This window comes from Leuresthes tenuis, unplaced genomic scaffold (assembly GCF_036924035.1).
Source record: "Leuresthes tenuis unplaced genomic scaffold, fLeuTen1.0.hap1 SCAF_14, whole genome shotgun sequence".
Taxonomy (NCBI): Eukaryota; Metazoa; Chordata; class Actinopteri; order Atheriniformes; family Atherinopsidae; genus Leuresthes; species Leuresthes tenuis.
Window position 1 is genome coordinate 9,043,896 of NW_027325368.1, and position 20,038 is coordinate 9,063,933.

A 20,038-nucleotide genomic window follows, 5' to 3' on the forward strand; every position below is an offset into this window, starting at 1 on the left:
TTTTTGATACAGTTATCACACACACAACTCAGTATCCAAACATGAAATAATACCACACTTTTAATTTGAAGTTAGCTGAAAAAGCTCAGTGCCTGCACTGTGGGCTACCGAAGGGAACTCGATATACTTGTAAATAAAATACATACAGGTTGTAAAGAAATTGCCGAAAATGTGTAGCATGGTGCGAGAAGGTATCCAAGTATTATTAAGCCAAAATTAACGCTTGTGTTTAATTGTATTCGAGGATCTGGCTAAGCTAACGACCTTCATTAGCGATCTTTTGTGCTGCTCTGAGTTATTTTTTTGCTTTAGGTTTTAGCTGATTAAACTTTCATGATGGACAACAGTACAATTTATGTCCGAGAAAGAGGCAGCCTTCGTCGTGTCGGTGACATAGTCCTGGCACAACCAAAACCAGCATCATCATGCAGAAGGACAAATCCGTTTGTGCTGAGGAGAGAGCATTTTGTCTTCACCTACAATGAAGAGGGAAGTCTGAGATACACCTCGAAGTCTCTCTTTGACATAACTCTGTTGTTTGTTGCTGACAACATCCACCATGTGGATTCTCTGGTTGGCTTCCCAGACCAAATAGGTGACAGACTTTTTGTAGCAGCAGAGGAGAATCGTGTATTTTTAAACCCCGACGTTTCACCAAAAGCTCTGAAGTTATTCAGTGACGCATATGGGGAAATGGTGCTTAGATCTCTCTGTCTAAGAAATAGGTTGGTAGGTTATATTGTGCTTCCTCTACAACCGCTTTCTCTCTGGTTTTATTTGCCACAAACACCAGCACTTCTTGTCCTTCTTTCATTTCTGCAGGTTCCCTCTCTTGCATGAGCGGATGGATGAGATCAAAACCTTTCACAGTTTGAAGTCTCTTGATTTGTTTGGCTGCAAACTGGGTGATGACCATGAGCTATTCCAGCATCTAACATCCACCTCACTGGCAAGGTAAGGCTATTCTATCCCTAAAATAAAGTGAGAAGAAATTCAGAAGAGATGTTACAGCTTTGTCTTTCCTCCTCAGCAGCCTCATTCAGCTTTTCATTGGTGGCAACAGTCTGTCTGATGCTGGCCTGCAAAGACTCACAGCACCTATCCGGATGATGCGGAGAGGGCTGGACTGCCTTCAAGTTCTGGATGTTTCCTGTTAGTGTCTTCCTTGTGGCACAAATTCTACTGATTCCAGATTTAAAGTATATAAAAATGTTTTTTTTCTCTCTTATGTACAGACAATCCCCTTTCAGAGAGGGCTCTCAGATATGTCACATGCCTCCCAAAGCTCGTCAAGCTCGATGCATCTGGGACCAATATGAAAGTAAGACGGCAAGGGCTGTATGTAACCTTTGACTAGAGCCTATTATTATGGTCCTGACACCTAAATGTAATTTATACATCCAGCTTAACACGGGATTGAAGACAGCCATATGGAACTTGTTGGGGCTAATTTATTCTGAGAAACCACTGGACACCTTTGATCACTCGGGGTGTAAAACAGAGGGTTGGGCAGAGCAAGTAAATATCTTCAGACACTAAGTATACATAATTTGTTGAAAGAAGGCAGTGTCATAAATTAACTGAATTATCTGACTCATTTTCAGGTTGTTAATCAGTGGGAAACAAATGGCTCACAAATGCCAAAACAGAAGAAAATAGAAGAGTCTCGGACAGCAGCTCTTCGCTTTTGTAAGTCCGTCACATTTCTCATTGCAATTTTAATCAATTATCGATTAGCCAATTATTTCCACACGCAAAACGCTGAAGTGTGTTTTGTTCTTTCTGTAGTTGGCAGGCAGAAGTTCGTCAGAGACGTACTGAATGCGGCCCCCTTGAATGGTGAGAACGTTGAGGTGTCCAGCAGGGAGAAACTACATTTCTACAGACCCACAACAAGCAGTCACGTAACAGAGAGACAGATTTCTTCTGCAACAAATCATCAAGTGAAATCTCCCTGCAATAATGTCAAAAAAAGGAAGCAGGAGCCAGGAACATGCAGTGCTTCACAGAAAAGCCCTCCAATAAAACGCTCACCCTCGTCATCTCTTACTGCAGAGGACATAGATTTGTTGAACAGCTACTGAGAGGCATGCACCCAAACAGCATTCCATAAAGGTAAAGCACGAGTGTCGATAAACCAGGATAGTCTCCAGGATGGTTCACATTTATGATCTGTAAAAACGCAGATGTTGTGGCACTGTTCGTGTATTGTTTTAATAAATAAAGTTTTGTATTCTGTATTTTTTACTTTTCTGCAGTCTTTGGATGAGCCGAATCAAGCTGAACAACAATCCTAATGCCCCATACGACTCTATGCTAGTTTTACTGTTGTGCGATGACATTTTGTATCAAAGTTGTGGGTCCCCTCAGGCTTCCGTTCATATATTGCCTCGTCAAAAACCTGGTAACCTAATTTGCTACCACACAACTGACCTGCAGTGATCCAGCAGCAGCTAATATAATTTCACCCTTTAAGCAGGAATGATGGATGGGCAACAAAATGTCTGTTCAAGTCGCTTCTTTTTCACTGCACAAATCTTTTTGTTGCTTTTTGTTACAAACTCGAGATACCACTTCAGGCAATTTTTGAGAGTTTGCCACCCCCTTTTATAGAACCTTTACTAGAACGTTGCAGTGCTCCAAAAGATCTGTTAACAGCCTTTGATGTGTAAAATCTGTGCAGTTCCCCTCAAAATCAAATTGCCACACGGCTTACATGGTGATGACCTAGTGTTCCAAATGAGAAAAACCAGCACAAAGGCTCAGGGGATGAGTAAGGACTCTCTAGAGAGTTCCATGTTGAATTGCACCTTGTGTGCATTTATGTAATTGTGCTTTAAGCTGTCTGTAAAGCAGCAGTCATTTAAGCAATCAAATATATTGCTGACAGAAATGTAAGCTTTAACAGCATGAGCAGGAGTAGAGAAACAGGTGGATAGGCAGATGGTTAATAGAAAATTGAAAGCATATTTTGTTCAAATTAACATAAAAGTTAGCTTTGGACCAACAGACCTACTTCTTTAGAGTTGTAGATCAGGATAAAACAGCTGCTCTGTCATCACAAAGACAGCCGGTACTGTTCTCTCCAGTTTTGCATGAACATCTGGTTGAAGAATAGACAGGAAAAATGAGAGTTTCTAATAATTTTGACAATAACCAGTCAGAGACACCTAGGACACCTGCCAGATCATGCTAAGAGACTAAGGAAGCACGATGTTTCGTGCAACACTGGAGATGCGATAAAGATATTCACTGCACTAACATTTGAACATTGAATATCTGAAACTCAGTAAAATTGCCTGTTTTCCTGATGTAAACGCTTTTCTCCTAACAAACTCTACATTTAGAATAAGTGTATATGATTTTGGGGGGAAAAAAAGCACACATTGCCAGCAGATTCACTCTTGTATTTAATTTTAATTAAATGTTAAAAGAACAAACAGTGAAGCAGAAGACACTTACTGTATGTACCGTCACGATCAATTAAAAGCAAAGAATTTTACTGTAAAATGTATTATCTGGTTATCACTGCAATAGAAACATGAGAAACACAGGGAGTTTGGAATATCAACATCTATTTTACCAAAAGTTGTAGTTTGGGCTGAAATCTGCATCACTTCAAGCACAGAGTTCATTCAAATGTTCATTAAAAGAAGCACACAAACAGAAAGCTAATGCACACAACAGAATTGCAAAAAAGTCCCGAAACCTTTCTAACTTGTACTGCCATCAATTTACAGTAATGCCTCAATGATACTAATACACAGAAAAAAAAAGAAAGAAAAAAAAAAAAACTTTCCACCATCTCACTTTCAAATTCTTTAACTGGAGTGGAGACATATCAGCTGATACAAAAAGTTCTTAAAGTCCTGTTAAGACCACAAGCAGCACAGGCCTTGAACCAGAGGGTAGAAATTACACCACAGATTATTCATAGAGGAGAAAATCTCATGTGAGAAGAGGTTTTGGCTTCTAGATGTCAGACTGGTCCAAGTTCACCTTGGAGGGCAGTGGTCCCGCCTCTTCCTCTGGTCCTTTGGTGGTGATGATGAGCAGTGAGGATGCTGGGTACGGAGTCAGTTTCTGTTCTTTCATGTACTCCTTGTCACCATAGATGCTCAGTTTCTGAGGGAAAGGGAAATCATTTGTAACATTTCTTTCGTTGAATTATTGTTTGAAATTTTAAGGATATGCTGGCAAAAGAAAATTTGCCAAAATTCATCATCTTTATTCAAAAAGCATTGCTTTGATGTAGGAAGAAGAGGAATGTTTAGCCTTTAGCTAGCAATCCTGCAGCTCACCTGTAGAAACAAAAATCTGCAATGTGGCACCTTCATATAGGGTACTTCTATTTGTACTTTAGAACAGAGTCACTGAGACGTAATCTGAAAATAGTGTTACATTTTTCTGATATACTTATGTGCTCTGGCGACTGTCACCTTCTCTCTGTAATCATTAAACACTAAAATTACACTTAGCACTCATGCCTCGATTGAGCTTCACATAAACCTTTGAGACATTCTTATTTTTCTCTAAAATTAGTCAACATAAGGAAAAGTTGGTAATCAAAAATATATTTTTATTTCGTGTTTCTTCGGAGGCTCAGAAATAAATGGTTTTGCTGGACAGCTCTACACTTCCCAGACACCCTCTCCTGGACTTAGAATGCTTTACACACCGGGTCTTAGGTCTGACTGAGTTAAACAAACAAATGCGTTTCAGCTGAAGAACAATGCAGGGCTTACCTCAGCAGGTACATACTGGTCCACAGCAGTTGCCACAGTGGCACAGCAGATCCAGATCAGGACCAACACAGACAGGATCAGAGTTGTGGTTAGGATCCACCCTGGAAGCCAAGGGTTCCTGAGGAGAAAAGCACAGACAGTAAGCTTTTGTGGCTCCACTGGGACTAGAGCCTTAGGCCTATCACTGCCATGCGCTGTTCTAGACAAAGTAAATAGGAATATGCAAACAAACCTTGAGAGACAGCTAAAGAGGTTGTATTCGTCATCATAGCTGCGGTCACCAGTCATATCTCTGTCTCTCTCTTGGATTAAAGTGCGGTGGTATTCTTTATAAATTGGGCTGCTAAGCCCAGGGACTAAAAGACCAGAAACAAAATCAGAATTTATGTGTACACAACTCTAATGTTTACATTTCCATTTTTGTAAGACAAATGCTCAAAAGATGGCCTTGATTAGGGTTTATTAAATTCACTTATGTGCACTTAGACATGTTTTCTACTTGTGTACTACGCAATTAATGTCACTATAAATGTGATACTGGCTGAAAATGGGTGTAGCAATCTTGATATTTGCACTTTTTTTTGTTGCAGAAAATAAAGACATGGCAGAGAATACATTAGAGTGCTTACAGCTCTTCTGTGGCTCCTCTTTTACATCTCTTTCCAGTTCAAACTGAGAGAAAAACTGGACTTGTGGTTCAGCCTGTTAAGCAGAACATAGACAGTGAGACATAGAAATGTGTTGTCTGCACACAAAATATTAGATCGGAAATCTAGTTCTCATTATCGTACCTGGAAAATAACAACTTTTCCATCATCAGCCTGCAGGTAGAAGGTCCAGGTAGAAGTGATGAAGCTGTGGGCCTGACTCATTACATCATCCCAAAACCCTCTGACCAGAGTCAGAGGGTACAGAAGATGAATCCGGGGCATCATGGCCTCCAACTATGAAAAAAGAGGGAAGTACTGAGCACACTGCTCCTTTCTGAGAGATGTTGGCTTCCATACAAAGAGCTGAGTGATTCTCATACCTGCTCGCTCCGCTGCTCAGCGAATGGAACCTGATTTTGGCAGCCAAGGTTGCATGCATACTGCTCATCAGACTTTGTGTAGGCTTCTCGACAGGCTGAAAAAGTTTTAAGTGGTCAGACACAGCAGATGATAAAAGAGGATTATGGACATGGGACAAAGAGGTTTTTAGAGCAGGCCCTTTTATTGTGCAATTGGCGTGCTACACGGAGAATACCACATGCAAAGACTATAAATCTATAGTCACACTGGTGGCAATTACACTGATAACTGAAGTCTCATCCGATATAGTGTGCAGAGGGGGGTTAGATAGGTCAAAATTTCTTACTTGATTCACAGTCGGATTTTGTTTGATTCAAATCCTCGTTGTCACGAACAAACTGACAAATGGAGAACAGACGGCAACCTCTCTGACAGGCGTATAGTTCCTCCTCCTGTAAAACAAACGAGACCAGTTGAATGTCTCAACAAACAGCCTCTGTTGAAGATGACGCACATTCGACTTTTACACAAGTCACAGGCAATCCTTGACAAAGAACACATCGCCCACGGATAAAACAGCAAGACACCCAGACCAAGGTTTTCGACTCGCTAAATTACCAAGCGTTAGCTAACGCTAGCTGATATGACTTTTCCGAGCAATATGAGTACTTACCCGTGGATACGTGTGCAAACTGTATGTCATTTCACATGACTTGTGACAAGATGCTGTGTTTCCCAACACGCTGTCAAACACATCTGAAGACGCTAATGTACATACAAGCAGGACAGAGAGACCCAAAATACAACCATAAGAGGAAAGAGTCCCCATTTTGTCTATGAAAACCTAAACAAACAACACGCTCTCGTTCCGCGTTCTCCTTAATCGGGTTAGGTTCTCGCGATAATCAAGCCCTCCGCGAGACTTTTACACAATATTTTTGCTACGTTCAAACCTGTCATAAACTCATATGAGAGTAACCATCCACCACCACATCAAACAACAAATCACTGAAAATGCCATGAATTGCAAGGCCAACAGCTTCCCTATCTTTAGGTAAAGTTATAAAGGTTCTGCTTGGTGTCAGGATGACAGACAGACGCTGTCCATACGTGACACCAATGCCAAATAGTTTTGCCAGGTTGAGGTCTCAGCTTCCTCAACAACATTGTGCTTGTTTTTTTTTTGTTTGTTTGTTTTTCAGATTAGATGTGTTTACTATAGGGAGATGCAAAGAACAATTGCACACAGCCTAAGACATGAATTTTGTCACTGATTAGTGACAGTGAAACTGTCATAAAAATAAATGTACAATTAGATCACGTTTGAAAATGCCTTTAAACCTTTAAAGAAATTAAACTATTGAGATCTATATTTTCATTTTAAATGACATAAAAACTTACACTACCTCTGCAGTTTCCGAACGACTTCTCATCTTGTTGGCTCATGTTCACTGCATTGTTTATTTTCTCACCGTACCTGAAGGCAACATTACGATTGCTGCAAGCCAGTTGCTGCTAGCTTCAACAAACGGACGATTTGTCAGAGTTCTATTTATTTAATCAAACATTCAGTCCAAAAGTGCGAACGAATGACTTGATTAGAACTGAAAATGTGTTTAATCTCTTTAATTTCCTTATGCTGGTTAGAGTTTGCTAGGTAACGTTTGACCAGGTAGCTGCTAGCAGCAGTTAGCTGCGGTCGGTTGATACTTAAACTTCAGCTATTGGAATTCACAATCCAGGTCCCCTAAAGTCAACAAAAACGAACAGTTTGCAAGCAGACTGTGTGCTTAAAGATGGACAAGTTTGTGGTTCGACTTCCCAAGGGCGAGACACCGAAACAATCGAGGAACAACGAAAAAGTTTACAAGCAAACCACAATTGAATCTCTTCGGGTAAGCCATCGGGCATACCTGTGATTGAACAGGTATCTATCACCGTCCGACAGATTCACACAGAGATGGCTCACTGTTGTGTGTCTTTTTTCTCCTTAAGAGAGTGGTTGTGATTGAGGACATCATGCGCTACAAGGCAATGTTGGAGCTCCCAGAGCAGAGCAAGGACAACCTGCTTAGCGCCCTGTCAGAGCTGGGCAAGAAGATCCCATCCAGAGAGGTGCTGAGGTCCACAAAAATAGGTAAACTTTTTTTAATGTAGGTCCTCGGCAGAGAACTGGGCGTTTTGCATAATAGGACTACATGTATGATCACTCTACTATCCCTGACACCATTGAAGGTATCTCTTCCATTGTGGCTTTGGGACTTTAAATTCGTATTCAGTACAGATGTTCCTGTGCAATATTCCAACCACGTGGATGTGGCGTTTCATGTATGCCCTGCCTGCCTGCATCTCATACCCAGCTACTATGTGCTCTTTGGCCTGAGAGTGTGTCAATAGAAGTTGAGTTGGGGTCCTGTCTGATGTGGTAGACCCCAGCCTCTATTAGCAGTTATATGGCTTTTGTGCTGCCACGGTTAGTGCCCCCATGCTGACTTTAGGAGTTGCTTTTTCTACCTACTGGTGGAACACGTTGTGCAAGGTCTAATCTTTCCTCTTCTTCCTTCGCTGGTTCCAGCCGCCTTAGATACTCACTTAGCAGTTCATCAGTAGAGGTGATTTGTGGAACTGAAAATGTTTATGGATGGCTGCATCCATAATGTTTTAGCCCAGTGTTCAACAAAAATGAGTACACTACAGTTAAATGCCACTTTGATGCTAAATGATCCAGATAATTAGCAGTGTTGTGAAAAAAAGCCTCTTTAAATTCACTTGTGTTAAATCAATAATTGTTTTTGTCACAGAGGGCGTTTTAAAGTAATCTGATCAAACTCTTTACTGTAATGCATAAACATCTAATGGAAAGTTGTTGAATGTTTCCGTTGGAAATTGCAGAGCTCGACCAATTTTGAAACCCTTTTACAGGCAGCACTCAAGTTGTTTTGCTCCATGTTGTGATGGGAATATTTTAACTCCAAAGAACAACCCACCATCAAAACGGAGAGAGCGTCATACATTGCAAGTCAGCCATCAAACAGGTAATATTCAAATTAGTTCAACGCTTGATGAAAACACCTTTCTTCTCAGGTCACACTGTCAACAAAATGCGAAAGCATCTGGACCCTGAGGTGAGTTCACTGGCAGCAAAGGTTTACACTGACTGGAGGACATTCATTGAGGAGAATTCCAATAAGCCATCTATTGAGGTGCGCGCGGACAAACAATCCGAAGGACTCCGGAGCAACGCCGGAAGAATGCTGTCTGAAGCTCTGGAGGTCAAGGTGAGAAAGGACGTCTCACTGAAGTTTAGTGTGACGGCAAAAACCCTCTTGTTTCACCCATCCTGCACATTTCTGATTTCCAAAATGTTCATTTGGCACTGATTGTAACATTTTAGTGATATAGACTGATGGGAAAAGCCACATTGTATGATGTCATGTGGTTTGATTATGGCCTTAGAGATAAAAAGCCACCAGAGAGCTTAAAATTCATTTCATTTTTGACAGTTTAATATATCTTGTTTTATGCTTTATATTAGAGACTTGTTCCATAACAGTAAGATTCACTGAAAATTCAGCGTACAGGATCTCTATTTAGCACATTTGTATTTGAATTACATAGATTGCACTGATGAACATGCTAAGCGTGACGGACCCAGCTTCAAGTCTGTTCCATTGAATCCCGTATCTGGCTGCTTGGAAAAGTGATTTGGTCACCATTTTCCTCATGCAGACAAATTACTTCTGCGGGCTGATTTGATATGTTTTTCTTCTCCATTTCTGTTGTGCAGGAGGATTCTGGTCTCATAGAAAACATAGAGAGAGAGGTGTTTCACCAGAGCTCCCGGTTAGTCAGCGGCTCGTACAGACGGACTGTTAGAGCGCTGGTGTTTGCCTTCAGACACAACCCTGAGGTCAGAGCTCAGGTTAAGGCCAGCGAAATGTCGGTCAACCAGCTGGTGTCAAAATACAAAAAATAGCCTCGGACTGCATATTCAATTTGTGATCACTTTTACCATCTTGTTTATTTTCTAGGAAGAAGATGCAAAAGACTTTAACATTTTGTTGCACATCAGTAGTTTTACACAGTAATCTTTTTATTTGAACATAAATCATTGTAAAGAATAGTGTTGATGTTACTTAAATGCTTGCCTTTATGAGAAAGGATACATTTTAATGTAATTTATTCTTTTTTGTTAACAGGTGACATTTTTACATAATATTCCTTATTTTTTTATATTGTTGATGAACATTTTTATACAAAATATCATTTGAAATGTAAATAAAATTAAAAAAAAAATGATAGCTTCAGCTTTGGAATTCATTCTTTGATCGATACAGTAAGTCCATACCTACGTGTCACTCCACGCCGACTCACCCGACTGTCTCGGGTCACATCAAGAATTTGCTTTTTTAAAATGTGGAAAAATTGCATTTAGTCCTGGGGTGTTGCAGAATCCTTAAGCTCTGATCCAAACAGCAAGTTTTTATTGGCAGCTTAAAGCTTTTACACTACAGGTGGCAATCACTAATTCGCACATTGATTTATGCAGCACATTTTTTAGTTAAGGATGCAGTGTTTTTTCTTTGACACGTCAGCAGCACTTTGGAGTTCGACATGTTGCTGAAAGTCTGAAGGAACTGGAGATCAAAGCGCTGTGGTGGACAGAACTCTACTGTCGCATCCCACAGACCAGTTTTTAAAGCATTTAGATTAAATACAACAACTTTGCCGTAAATTATACTTTTAGGTTTCTACATTTGTAGGTTTTCCTGATGTCTTAAAGGTCATAATGGTGCTTTATTATTTAACATGGAGGAACTTCACTTTTACATGTGCTTCTCGTATATATACTGCATATTAGTGGAATCAACCTCAGCACTGAATATAAATAAGAATTATCGTCATTCTTATCATCATTATCATCCTTTTGACATGAACAAAAAGAAAAATTTATAAAAGTAAAATTTCTCATAAATATAGGATCGATTAATTGATATTAAAGTACAGATAATTTGGCCTTGTAAGTATTAGATATTAAATGAAGAACTAGTAATGAAACATGTTTACATTTTATTTGAGATATTTGCAATTAATTTTACAAACAGCTGGCTATATAAAGCAAGACCTGTGGCTTTTCCATTTTTATGCAGGACCTAATCATCTGCATGTGATAGAATGATATAAAAACTACATAAATTTATTCCACAAAAGTAATCTATTGATATGCATTTAATTACTTTAAAGATATTCAGGAATAGTTGTATGGATACCCATTACCTTAGGGTGTCATGGATGTACAGAATAATGTTTTATTGAAATCTCGGATTAAACGATTAAACTTACTCCTGAGGAGCAAACTTCTAACATTCATAACTGAAGCAGTATTTGGAGAACAGCTTCGAGATTATTAAACATCCCATGAACTTGTAGGTATTGACGTGACCCCTGTCCCCACCCTCTGAGGTGGATTGGTATGGAACAGGACGCAGAAAACTGACTAAAGAAGCACCAACCAAACAATAGCTATCACCATGAGGATAACGGCAAGAACACAAATGCTGATGAAGACAATATCACTCAAGTCATGCGGCTCAGCCTCCGGTTTGGCTGCATGGCCACTGCCGCCGCTGTCTGTCTGCTGGGCCTGCTCCTCCAAACGTCGCTCCTCTGCTGAAATGATTGACACCGATGCTATTTTCCGCAGGGCATCACACTGCACCTTATATTCTTGTACATTTTGCTGTTTCCCATCAGAGAAATCAATGTAGAGCTTGTTTACCAGCATGGTGATGTTCCGATGTTTCTGTAAGGGATCATTGGTTAGTGTTAATAGAAGAAAGTCACAAACAACACCCCAGTGCCTTTAACAGTCTAAGAATGGTAAATCATTCATTGCCCTGTAAAAATAACAAGCATGCGAGTTAGTCACCTGGCTGGCAGTACCACAGTTGACAAACTGAGCAAGTATTTTATATGAAGTGGCGGTTAGCTGTGCTGTACAGGTTGGGTTTCCCAGGTAGATGCTCTCACGGTCCAGCTGAGGTAAGGACTTCAGAGGTATGAGAATGGTAAACTCTGATCTTGTGCAGCTAATGTTTACTGGCACCACTGGCAAAAAGACAGTTTAATCTCTTCAGGAGCAGCATAAGAAGGACATGGAAAAGAGATTTTGCGTTGTGAACACTGTAAGCAGTAGGTGGTACATATATTAAACCTGAAGTTTGTTGTTACAAGAGTGTGAGACCAATAAAGTTCTGCATTTGGAAAATGGATCAGATGCTTATACATTTACCTCCTAGAAAAGAGGCGGTGAAGCCCCTATGAGCCTCATTTCTGTCTGTGCTGAGCACAACCAGCAACTTGTTTCCCTTTGAGACGAGAAAGGGAGGCTGCTCCCTGCCACAGAAGCGTCCCAGCAGGGTGTCTGTCTGGCTGTCTCCATCATAAACTGCCACTGAGTCATAGTCACACTCGTTCGACAAACTGTTGCGATCCTCCAAGTCCATGACAGGGAAGAAAAGTTTGATGCGGTATCCAGCTGCTAGGGTGATGCTCCAGTGGCAGTTGATGTTGTTTGGGTAGATGTTGGGGAAGTGTGGGCTGCTGAAGTTTCCACTTACAGCTGACAAGACCTGCTGGCATTCGCCTATAGAAAGTAAATTCCATCAGTTAGTCATCTTTGTTTAACACATTAGCTCTCTACACCTTGTTCACTGTATTACTGACGTTTTAGGATCCCATTTAAACCAGGAGACTGTGTTTATAGGTGGTCGTTTAAATTTAAGTGAACTCTTGTACAGTTTATAAGTATAGTTTTGAGAAACTGAATTGTTTTCTTGGCAAGAGGAGCTTGAGCAGATCGAGCACTTATGTTTAACTGGTCTGTATGAAGAAAAAGCTAGCAGATCATTAGTTAAGCTCTGAATATTAACAGGGAACTGGGGTAAAATTCTATCCAGGTCACTTGGGTCACCAAGAAATATCAAAATGGCAATTTTTTTCTATGGATATTGCATGATTTAAATCTATTCCTTTTTACAAGCTGTGAGCTCCAGTGTAGAACCAGCTACTGGCTCTGTAATAAATGAACTGACACTGAACTGACTGATATCGATCTTCTCATGCAACTATGAGTTAGAAAATATGCAAGCATTTTTACTAAATGTCAAACTAAAAGGTTAAAATGATTTGAAAAATATTTATTGACAAGGATATCTTTCAAGAGTTAGTTATTGTATTTGTGCAAGCGCTCTTCGGCATGATTGGATTTTCTTTCTCTTTGCCAGCTGGTTCCTACTCAACAAGGTCAAATGGGTCTGTGAACAGCTGTCCAAAAGTTACTCTGCAGACTTTCAATTCGCTTCGTCTTTTTTTTTTTTTTTGCTAGAACACTCAAGGACTTTCAGATCTGTGTTTGATGTGTGTGCGCCCAATTTCTGTGAGAGATGGTTGCTGAAATGTTTCCATATTTAAAGAATTCATAAGATTTTTTTTCTGATAAGCTTTTGATCTTTCACGTGGCTCGTTTCAAACCTCAGATCCCATTGTTCTTTACTGGTAAAACCCAAGTTATTTATTTATAAGTTCATTTAAAAAAAAAATTTCTTCCCACTTCTGGAAATCTGTAGCTCATGTTTGCTTTGTTGTACTTCAAAGATTCTGAATCTGTGAGTAGGTAGACTTTGTGTCAACGTAGGCTGCTGTACATCTAACGATGCAAACATTATGTCACATTGTTGATAACTGGACAGAGTTTGTTCACAGTTGCAATAAAAGCATGACGAGTCAAGGAGAATAAGTATTGGTTTGAAGAACCACAAACTGAATGTTCTTACCAGAGTAATAGTAAGCCTTGAACCCCCGTCCTCCAATATTGAAGTCCGACTTGAAGACTACAAGAAGTTGACTGGAAGTTGTTACTATGTTAGGGGGTTTATCTGCCCCACAGTATTTGCCAAGGTGACGGTGGGTGACTGTTGGGCCATCAAACAGGGCAACAAAATCAAAATTGCATCCCTCATTATTTTCTAGCTGGAAGTCCAAAAAGACCAAGGTGACAACACTTGCATTAGACACATGGATGGCCCAGGAGCAGTCGGCATTGTTGCTGTACTCCTGAGGGAAGCCTGGACTGGTAATTACACCCGATAGTCCCGTCAGGACTCCACCACACACATCTAGGAGAGACAGGAGGCTAATCTTAATATTTATTTTGTAAAAAGGTTATAATTGCTTAAGAGGCAATCAGGAAAACAGTGATCACAATGACTGAAATACAGTTGAGCCCATAATTATCTATGCACATTCCACCCTTTCTCAGTAATAAATCTTGTCCAATCAATTAAATGATTATCAACATTTTCGTCTTTTTCTAAGCAAGCTTTAACAATAATCAAGAAAGTTTTTGTAATCCTATATTTGTGAATACAGCCTTCCTTTGTTGGTGTCCATGCTTGTTCTGTCTTCAAGATTGCTCAGATTAATAAGAACAACCTTGGTGATTATCCTAGGGGAGGAAAAAAGGACCTAATTAAAGCCCTCAAGGAAGACATACGGAGGTGTGCTGAAGAACTTGAAATATGACTAACAAATCAATGATCTGAAAGACACAATTAAAGTGTTAAAAAAAAAGAAAGAATGTGTGGATGGAACTGATGGAACTGATGGAAATCCTTTAACCTCTATGACATGAATGATGTCAAAGATGAAGAGTGATTCTAAATCTCAGGGACAGCATCCAAAACACTTGTTAGTACCATAATTGTATTAATTGCTGAGAGAGGGTATGGATACTGTTGAACATGGCAATTTATAACAATAGCCCAAAAAAAGCTCAAATTGGCATTTTTACAACAAAATCGTATTATCTTTTGTCAACTGGTTATGTAATTGACAGTCAGAAGAAACCAACTGGTCAAATGGTCAAATTCACTCTGACTTAAATTTGGCAGGGATGTGGATGCATTTGGATTTAAGTGTCATGTTGGTGTTATGTCAGCATGTTAACATGCTAATCTGAGATAATAGCATGTTAAAAATTGCTGTTTACTATGCAAAACATCAGATTGCATTAGAATTGTGACTATGATTACAGTGTTTGATGTTGACTGTCCGCTTTCAGCATAATATTAGGGTGAGGTTAAGGCCTAGATGTTTTAGCTAAAAGCCATGAGTTAGTATGCTGTTGCCAAAGGCCACACAAAGTCCACTCAAGTATTGGACAGTCAACCAGAACCATCCCTGTCATATTATATTAGATATAACAAGTTACCTTTTCTGTAGCCAACACTGAAGCCCCTGTGGGCCACATGACGGTCTGAATGGAAGATGATGGACATGACATTCCAAGAAGAGGTGAACTGAGGTGGGGAGATGTCACCACAAAATGTCCCAAGAAGGTTCCCCTCATCCTCAGATTTGCCATTATATATTTTGATGTAGTCGTAAGCACAATGAGCATGGTACTCCAGCTCAAAGCGGTGGAAGGTAAGAAGGACAGAGGAGCCTTCGGCCACCACAATTAGCCAGAAACAGTCTATGTTATAAGGATAAGGGCCTGGAAAGTTTGGACTGGAGATATTACCAGATGGAGCTGAGAGGATCCCTCCGCATTTGACACCTTATAATTACAGAAAAAAAATGCTTTGTTATGGCTCAGAGGAAAGAGATGAATGAAAATAAAGGTCATTGCTCCTCCTTGACATCTTTATTTGACTATTTTCTAGCAAATGCAGCCCATCAAAGTGTGTTACATGCTGACTTTGACAAATTAGGCCCAATATTCTCTGTATATATAGTAGACAAGAAGTAAAACACAACCAAGAAATTTAAACAGTCCTCTATCAAGATGAGAAATGACAACTCACCTTTTTTGGAATCAGCCTTGTCAACGAGCAGTAGTAAATGAATCAGTACAACCATCCTGAGACTCATATTGTTTTTGTGGATTTGGCTTTTTTCTCACCTCAGTGCCAGCAGAGAAACACGACAGCAGTGTCAGAGCGCACAGCCTTGAGGTAATAGGACTTTGAAAAATTCATCCACAGCCTGAATGGGGAACATGATGCCCGACTACAGGCCTGGCTTTGCCCTCTCTGCTAAATTTTAATGACTGATATCCAATGAGCCCGAGAGGCTTGTCAGGACACTGTTTGGAGAGACGTCGTTAATTTTTAATGTTGGCCACACATACAGACGCACAGCGAACACCATCTGCGAGGAGTGTTGATAGAAACACGAGAAGTGGAACAGAAGTGGATCGCAAATAGAACTTTTATCGTATAAATATCTTATATTGTTTCACTTCAGAGACAGAAGATCTCAGGGCTTTTGTAAGCCGTTCTTTTTTTTATGTACCTTTGCATTTCAATGTACTTATTTTTATAAAAAAGTAAAGAAAAACAGCAGACTGCTATTTCTGTTGCTACTGAGGCTTGCAGTTGTGTTTCAGCAGGAGAAAATTCCCAAATGTGAAAACACAACCCAGGGACTCAATGCTATAAGTCGTAGAACTACACTTTTAATGTTCAGCCATATCAAACTAAAGGTATATGTTTTTATATTTAAACATTTTCAAATGTCAGTCATTTCAATGCAAACTCACATAGTTACTGCACTATGAGTGATGAGCTGGGTCATCCCTCCCAGGCTTTTTTAATGCAAATTTTGTTTACAGCCTCCTTTCTGTTTCTGAGAAGCAAAATGCAGTGGCTCTCATAAAAAAAAAAAAAAAAAAGATCGACTTGTATTTGCCAAATGCCAATCATATTCCATGAGTCATTCTCTATGTTTTAGGCAGGCTTGTAGTTGAATAGTACAAACAAATGCATGCAATAATCCAGACTGAATGGAGTGTGTAACAAACCGCTACTTTACCTGTTTGCTACACTAAGTACATTCTGCAAATTACTGTTTACTATTCAAGTACTGTTGTGAAGGCAGAGCCATTAGAGTGAATACATTTAGTGAAGCTCACTAATACCGCCACAGACCTGCTAGATGGGGCTGTTACACTATGTAAACACAAGAAAATCACCACCGGAGTCTAAACAGTCATGCGTAGCTTCAAGCTAAAATAAATAAAACTGATTAAAATCAGTCAAGTTTTTTCTTTTTTCTCTTTTGTAGCACAGCAGTTTGTGTGACTTAAATTAACTGCCTCGTCTTTGAATTTTAATTCTGTCCTCTCCTAAAGCTTGTCATTGTTCAAGGATGTGGTTGAGGGGCACGGCTGCAATGTGTTCCAGAAAGATATCCGCTGTTTTGTGCAGTTTAATCACCTATTAGCAAATAAATGCTTAAATAACAAATAAGGTTTAAACAGCTGGGAAATAAAAGGAAACTTGATATCGCAGCCGCGGCTTGATCTCAGATATTTCTCTGAGCTTAATCCAGCAGTTGACTTTTAGGTATATGCATGAAGCAAGTGCTAAAATTATATTCAGGATGATAAAAAATTACATTGTCAATAAACCATCACGTCAAGGGTCAAGGCTATTTGTTTGTTCCTGGCAGGCGAAAAGATTGAATTCATTTATGTGCTGCCGTCGATGGGGAGACCTGATAGCTATGACGTCTTGCAGCTTTTAATCAAACATGAAAAATGGCAAATGAGGTGTCAGTGTTTGTGTGCCTTTAGAAAATTAATGAAATGTCTGCTTTAAAACGTATTTTCCTCACATCAGGGCAGATCATGTTAGAGTCAGCCATGAGACTACAGCTTAATGTCTCATGGAATAAATGTCGGTTCAGTTGAATATTCTCTGGAGCTCTCGAGTATAGAAGCAGAAATGTCAAAGGACAATTAAAAGTTCTTGTTTTTAGCACAGACTGCATCTTGGCAGAGCATCTCCATGCCATTTCCAAGATTATCTGGTGGATATATATATGTAAACACACACATATGTGTGTGTATTGCTTCTACTTGTATGGCTATGTGAAGCAACTTTCAGCTGCTACAACCTTGTATTTCCATCTAGTGTTCCCTTCCAATCAGAGATGTTTTTTTTTTTATTTTCCCTCCTACCATACAGAACATTTTTACCTTCTCTATACCAAGGACAATATTGTTATGTCATTGCACTGCCAATTCAGGGAGCTCACAGATTGGATTATAGGCCGTAATGAGCTCAGCCTCCCTCTATAGTTATGAGGGTAATGAAATCTGTTATTCGAGTTAAGGAACAGTAAGGAGAAAAGATTGACTTCCACCAGAAACTGCTGCTGCACTGTCTTCTCTCAAATACATCAGATGAAATATGAATTATTCAAGCTGTGTTTTTTGTGATTTATATAGATTTGATTTCAAATAATGCAAATAGAAACATTATATAATCACTGTTTGCAGGCTTAGATAGGAGATTGATGGGAGTTTAATTAGCTTCCTGGCCTCATAATATTGTAATGTAAGAAATATACACCAAGTTTGTTTGAGTTTTATCCCAACTCATTTTTTTAAAATGTACTCCGAAAAGAACAAGACCGTGTCCTATACTTTTATTCTAACTCATAATCATCATTTACTGGCATGAAATGACACGCTAAAAAATAAAATGCCTATTTCTTAGAACATGACACCCTGAAATGGGCCCTATGGCTTGTTTTTAAAACACAGTGCCACGACATTGCTTATGTAATGCGAAAATGACATCACACATGGTTAGATGCCATATTTTATTCCTGCAATGTCTGAAACTGTCATTTGTATGCACTTCAGGGTGATGTTTCTTTGCGAAATTGGAGAATCAGCCCATAAATCATATTTTCAGACTATTTTTACTCTTCCAAACCAAATACTAAACATATCTGCAAGTCTTCTGTCTGCTTTTGTTTCCTAACCTTTTCACCTCCTCTACCTGATTGACTCACTTTTTGCCGAACAAAATGAAAGCTCACCAGGCAACAGTGATGGTAAGCAGAGGTAACAGGAGAACATCTGAACACGATGGCGCTGATGTCTCAGCATGCAACACAGATTTACGTATCTTTGCATTCTCTGTAGCTTGATTTAATTGATGCATTTAGACATGTAAAGCACTTATATTCCACTGGTTAAAAAGGATATCTGAGAAATTTAGATGTATTTCTTATGTTTACAATTCATTTGACAGTATCCTTTGGGTATCATACCAAACAGACCGTTTATAGCAACAACAGTCACAAAAAAACATCAGCCTTGAGTTCCATTTCTTTAGAAACAACACTGGGAGTTAATAAAGGTTTATATTATTTCACAGATTGAATAAGTTGTTCTGCATACATAACACACCAAAACAATAGGTAAAAACATCATTACTGCACAAGGTTTGCTGGACTAGGGATACTGTAATGTATGCCAGAACATGTGTTAGTGTTTGAATTGAATTAATCACACTGATGCAATGGCTTAGTCATAATTTACCATATTACTCATGGACTTACTCAAATATAGTCCGCTTGATTCAGTTCCACACTGATTGTATCAAAATACTCGGTCATTCTGTGTATACATATTTGGAAAATATCCCAAGTAGACCAGAACATTAGCGATACAGTACTAGTCAAGAGGTTGGACAAAACTGTGCTATATATATAAAAATGAAAAATATACCAGTAATTCATTCTCAATAGGTTGGCATTTCCAACCTTTTGACTTGAATTGTAACCCTCCACAAATCCTAAAATAATGCTCCAAGTTTCTTTTGGCAGGCATTGGTCTCTTTGTAGATGTAGTTTTTCTCCGGTTTGTCCTTAAAAATGGACATATCTGGCCTCGGTTTGGGTGTTTTAAGTAAGCAATTAAATTAGTAATGAATGTCTTCATGGGTGCTCCTCCACAGCCTGTGTTGGCCCATAGTCAGAAAAAATATTTGAAATATCTCCTGTTGGACTTTGTTGATAGTCGTTTTCCTCACACCTAGCTGCATAATGCAGCCTTTGCTGGAACTTGAGAGCTTGTGACTTGAACTCAGTTGTTTTAAAAACCACAAGAAGTTAAATGAATTCTTCTGGCAAACACGTAGGTAGCTATAGAGAAGAATGCAATTTGTCTAGTTTGCTTTGATGGAAATTAGGATGTAGATGTTGTGTGGGAAGATGGTCCATATTGCAAGATAAGGATTCAAATGTAGACAAAGCAAGGGAGGTAGGTGTAAAAACAAAAGGCTTTAATCATCAGACTTATTGAGGAACAGAAGGCAACGGGTTGCAACAAAAATCCAACCAAGTGCATGGGAGAGGTATGCAAAAATCCAACTAAAAGCTATATGGATCCAAATTTTTAAATGAAAAACAAGCAAAACAAAG

General features: G+C 39.3%; 4 protein-coding genes across 5 annotated transcripts; 2 read left to right on the forward strand and 2 right to left on the reverse strand.

The window, feature by feature from the left end:
- Window positions 1-76: 76 nt before the first annotated feature.
- Window positions 77-2,240, forward strand: lrrc42 (leucine rich repeat containing 42). 2 transcript variants are annotated; one of them, XM_072363536.1, is made up of 7 exons: window positions 77-725; window positions 823-954; window positions 1,031-1,152; window positions 1,236-1,321; window positions 1,405-1,518; window positions 1,605-1,689; window positions 1,789-2,240. In XM_072363536.1, exons 1-7 carry the CDS (start codon window positions 334-336, stop codon window positions 2,082-2,084), a joined length of 1,227 nt encoding a protein of 408 aa, XP_072219637.1. In that variant the 5' UTR covers window positions 77-333; the 3' UTR covers window positions 2,085-2,240. The 2 variants fall into 2 exon arrangements, with proteins under 2 accessions (XP_072219637.1, XP_072219638.1); XM_072363537.1 differs by having other exon boundaries at window positions 1,034-1,152.
- Window positions 2,241-3,397: 1,157 nt separating this feature from the next.
- On the reverse strand, window positions 3,398-6,650 carry tmem59 (transmembrane protein 59). Its single transcript, XM_072363708.1, has 8 exons — window positions 6,429-6,650; window positions 6,102-6,207; window positions 5,776-5,870; window positions 5,537-5,689; window positions 5,375-5,447; window positions 4,978-5,101; window positions 4,746-4,863; window positions 3,398-4,125 (listed from the first exon to the last, which is right to left on the reverse strand). The coding sequence occupies exons 1-8, from the start codon at window positions 6,582-6,584 to the stop codon at window positions 3,973-3,975; spliced, it is 978 nt and encodes a 325-aa protein (XP_072219809.1). The 5' UTR covers window positions 6,585-6,650; the 3' UTR covers window positions 3,398-3,972.
- Window positions 6,651-7,172: 522 nt separating this feature from the next.
- tceanc2 (transcription elongation factor A (SII) N-terminal and central domain containing 2) lies at window positions 7,173-9,976 on the forward strand. Its single transcript, XM_072364395.1, has 4 exons — window positions 7,173-7,650; window positions 7,751-7,892; window positions 8,840-9,033; window positions 9,543-9,976. The coding sequence occupies exons 1-4, from the start codon at window positions 7,552-7,554 to the stop codon at window positions 9,729-9,731; spliced, it is 624 nt and encodes a 207-aa protein (XP_072220496.1). The 5' UTR covers window positions 7,173-7,551; the 3' UTR covers window positions 9,732-9,976.
- Window positions 9,977-10,942: 966 nt separating this feature from the next.
- On the reverse strand, window positions 10,943-15,751 carry cdcp2 (CUB domain containing protein 2). The gene is made up of 6 exons (XM_072363832.1): window positions 15,622-15,751; window positions 15,027-15,374; window positions 13,591-13,932; window positions 12,048-12,401; window positions 11,685-11,863; window positions 10,943-11,558 (listed from the first exon to the last, which is right to left on the reverse strand). Exons 1-6 carry the CDS (start codon window positions 15,686-15,688, stop codon window positions 11,253-11,255), a joined length of 1,596 nt encoding a protein of 531 aa, XP_072219933.1. The 5' UTR covers window positions 15,689-15,751; the 3' UTR covers window positions 10,943-11,252.
- Between the last annotated feature and the right edge of the window lie 4,287 nt (window positions 15,752-20,038).

What these genes read in the sequence shown, in the direction of transcription:
- lrrc42 (XM_072363536.1), top strand. Translation starts at nt 334, where the DNA reads ATGATGGACAACAGTACAATTTATGTCCGAGAAAGAGGCAGCCTTCGT. An exon ending in TCTCTCTGTCTAAGAAATAG is followed by an intron (nt 726 to 822) that starts GTTGGTAGGTTA and finishes TCATTTCTGCAG; the next exon opens with GTTCCCTCTCTTGCATGAGC. An exon ending in CATCTGGGACCAATATGAAA is followed by an intron (nt 1,322 to 1,404) that starts GTAAGACGGCAA and finishes TTATACATCCAG; the next exon opens with CTTAACACGGGATTGAAGAC.
- tmem59 (XM_072363708.1), bottom strand. Translation starts at nt 6,584, where the DNA reads ATGGGGACTCTTTCCTCTTATGGTTGTATTTTGGGTCTCTCTGTCCTG. An exon ending in CTCTTTAGCTGTCTCTCAAG is followed by an intron (nt 4,864 to 4,977) that starts GTTTGTTTGCAT and finishes TTTTCTCCTCAG; the next exon opens with GAACCCTTGGCTTCCAGGGT. An exon ending in ACCAGTATGTACCTGCTGAG is followed by an intron (nt 4,126 to 4,745) that starts GTAAGCCCTGCA and finishes CCTTTCCCTCAG; the next exon opens with AAACTGAGCATCTATGGTGA.
- tceanc2 (XM_072364395.1), top strand. Translation starts at nt 7,552, where the DNA reads ATGGACAAGTTTGTGGTTCGACTTCCCAAGGGCGAGACACCGAAACAA. An exon ending in CCACAATTGAATCTCTTCGG is followed by an intron (nt 7,651 to 7,750) that starts GTAAGCCATCGG and finishes TTTCTCCTTAAG; the next exon opens with AGAGTGGTTGTGATTGAGGA. An exon ending in GCTGAGGTCCACAAAAATAG is followed by an intron (nt 7,893 to 8,839) that starts GTAAACTTTTTT and finishes CTTTCTTCTCAG; the next exon opens with GTCACACTGTCAACAAAATG.
- cdcp2 (XM_072363832.1), bottom strand. Translation starts at nt 15,688, where the DNA reads ATGAGTCTCAGGATGGTTGTACTGATTCATTTACTACTGCTCGTTGAC. An exon ending in CAAGGCTTACTATTACTCTG is followed by an intron (nt 12,402 to 13,590) that starts GTAAGAACATTC and finishes TACTTTCTATAG; the next exon opens with GCGAATGCCAGCAGGTCTTG. An exon ending in CACCGCCTCTTTTCTAGGAG is followed by an intron (nt 11,864 to 12,047) that starts GTAAATGTATAA and finishes TCTTTTTGCCAG; the next exon opens with TGGTGCCAGTAAACATTAGC.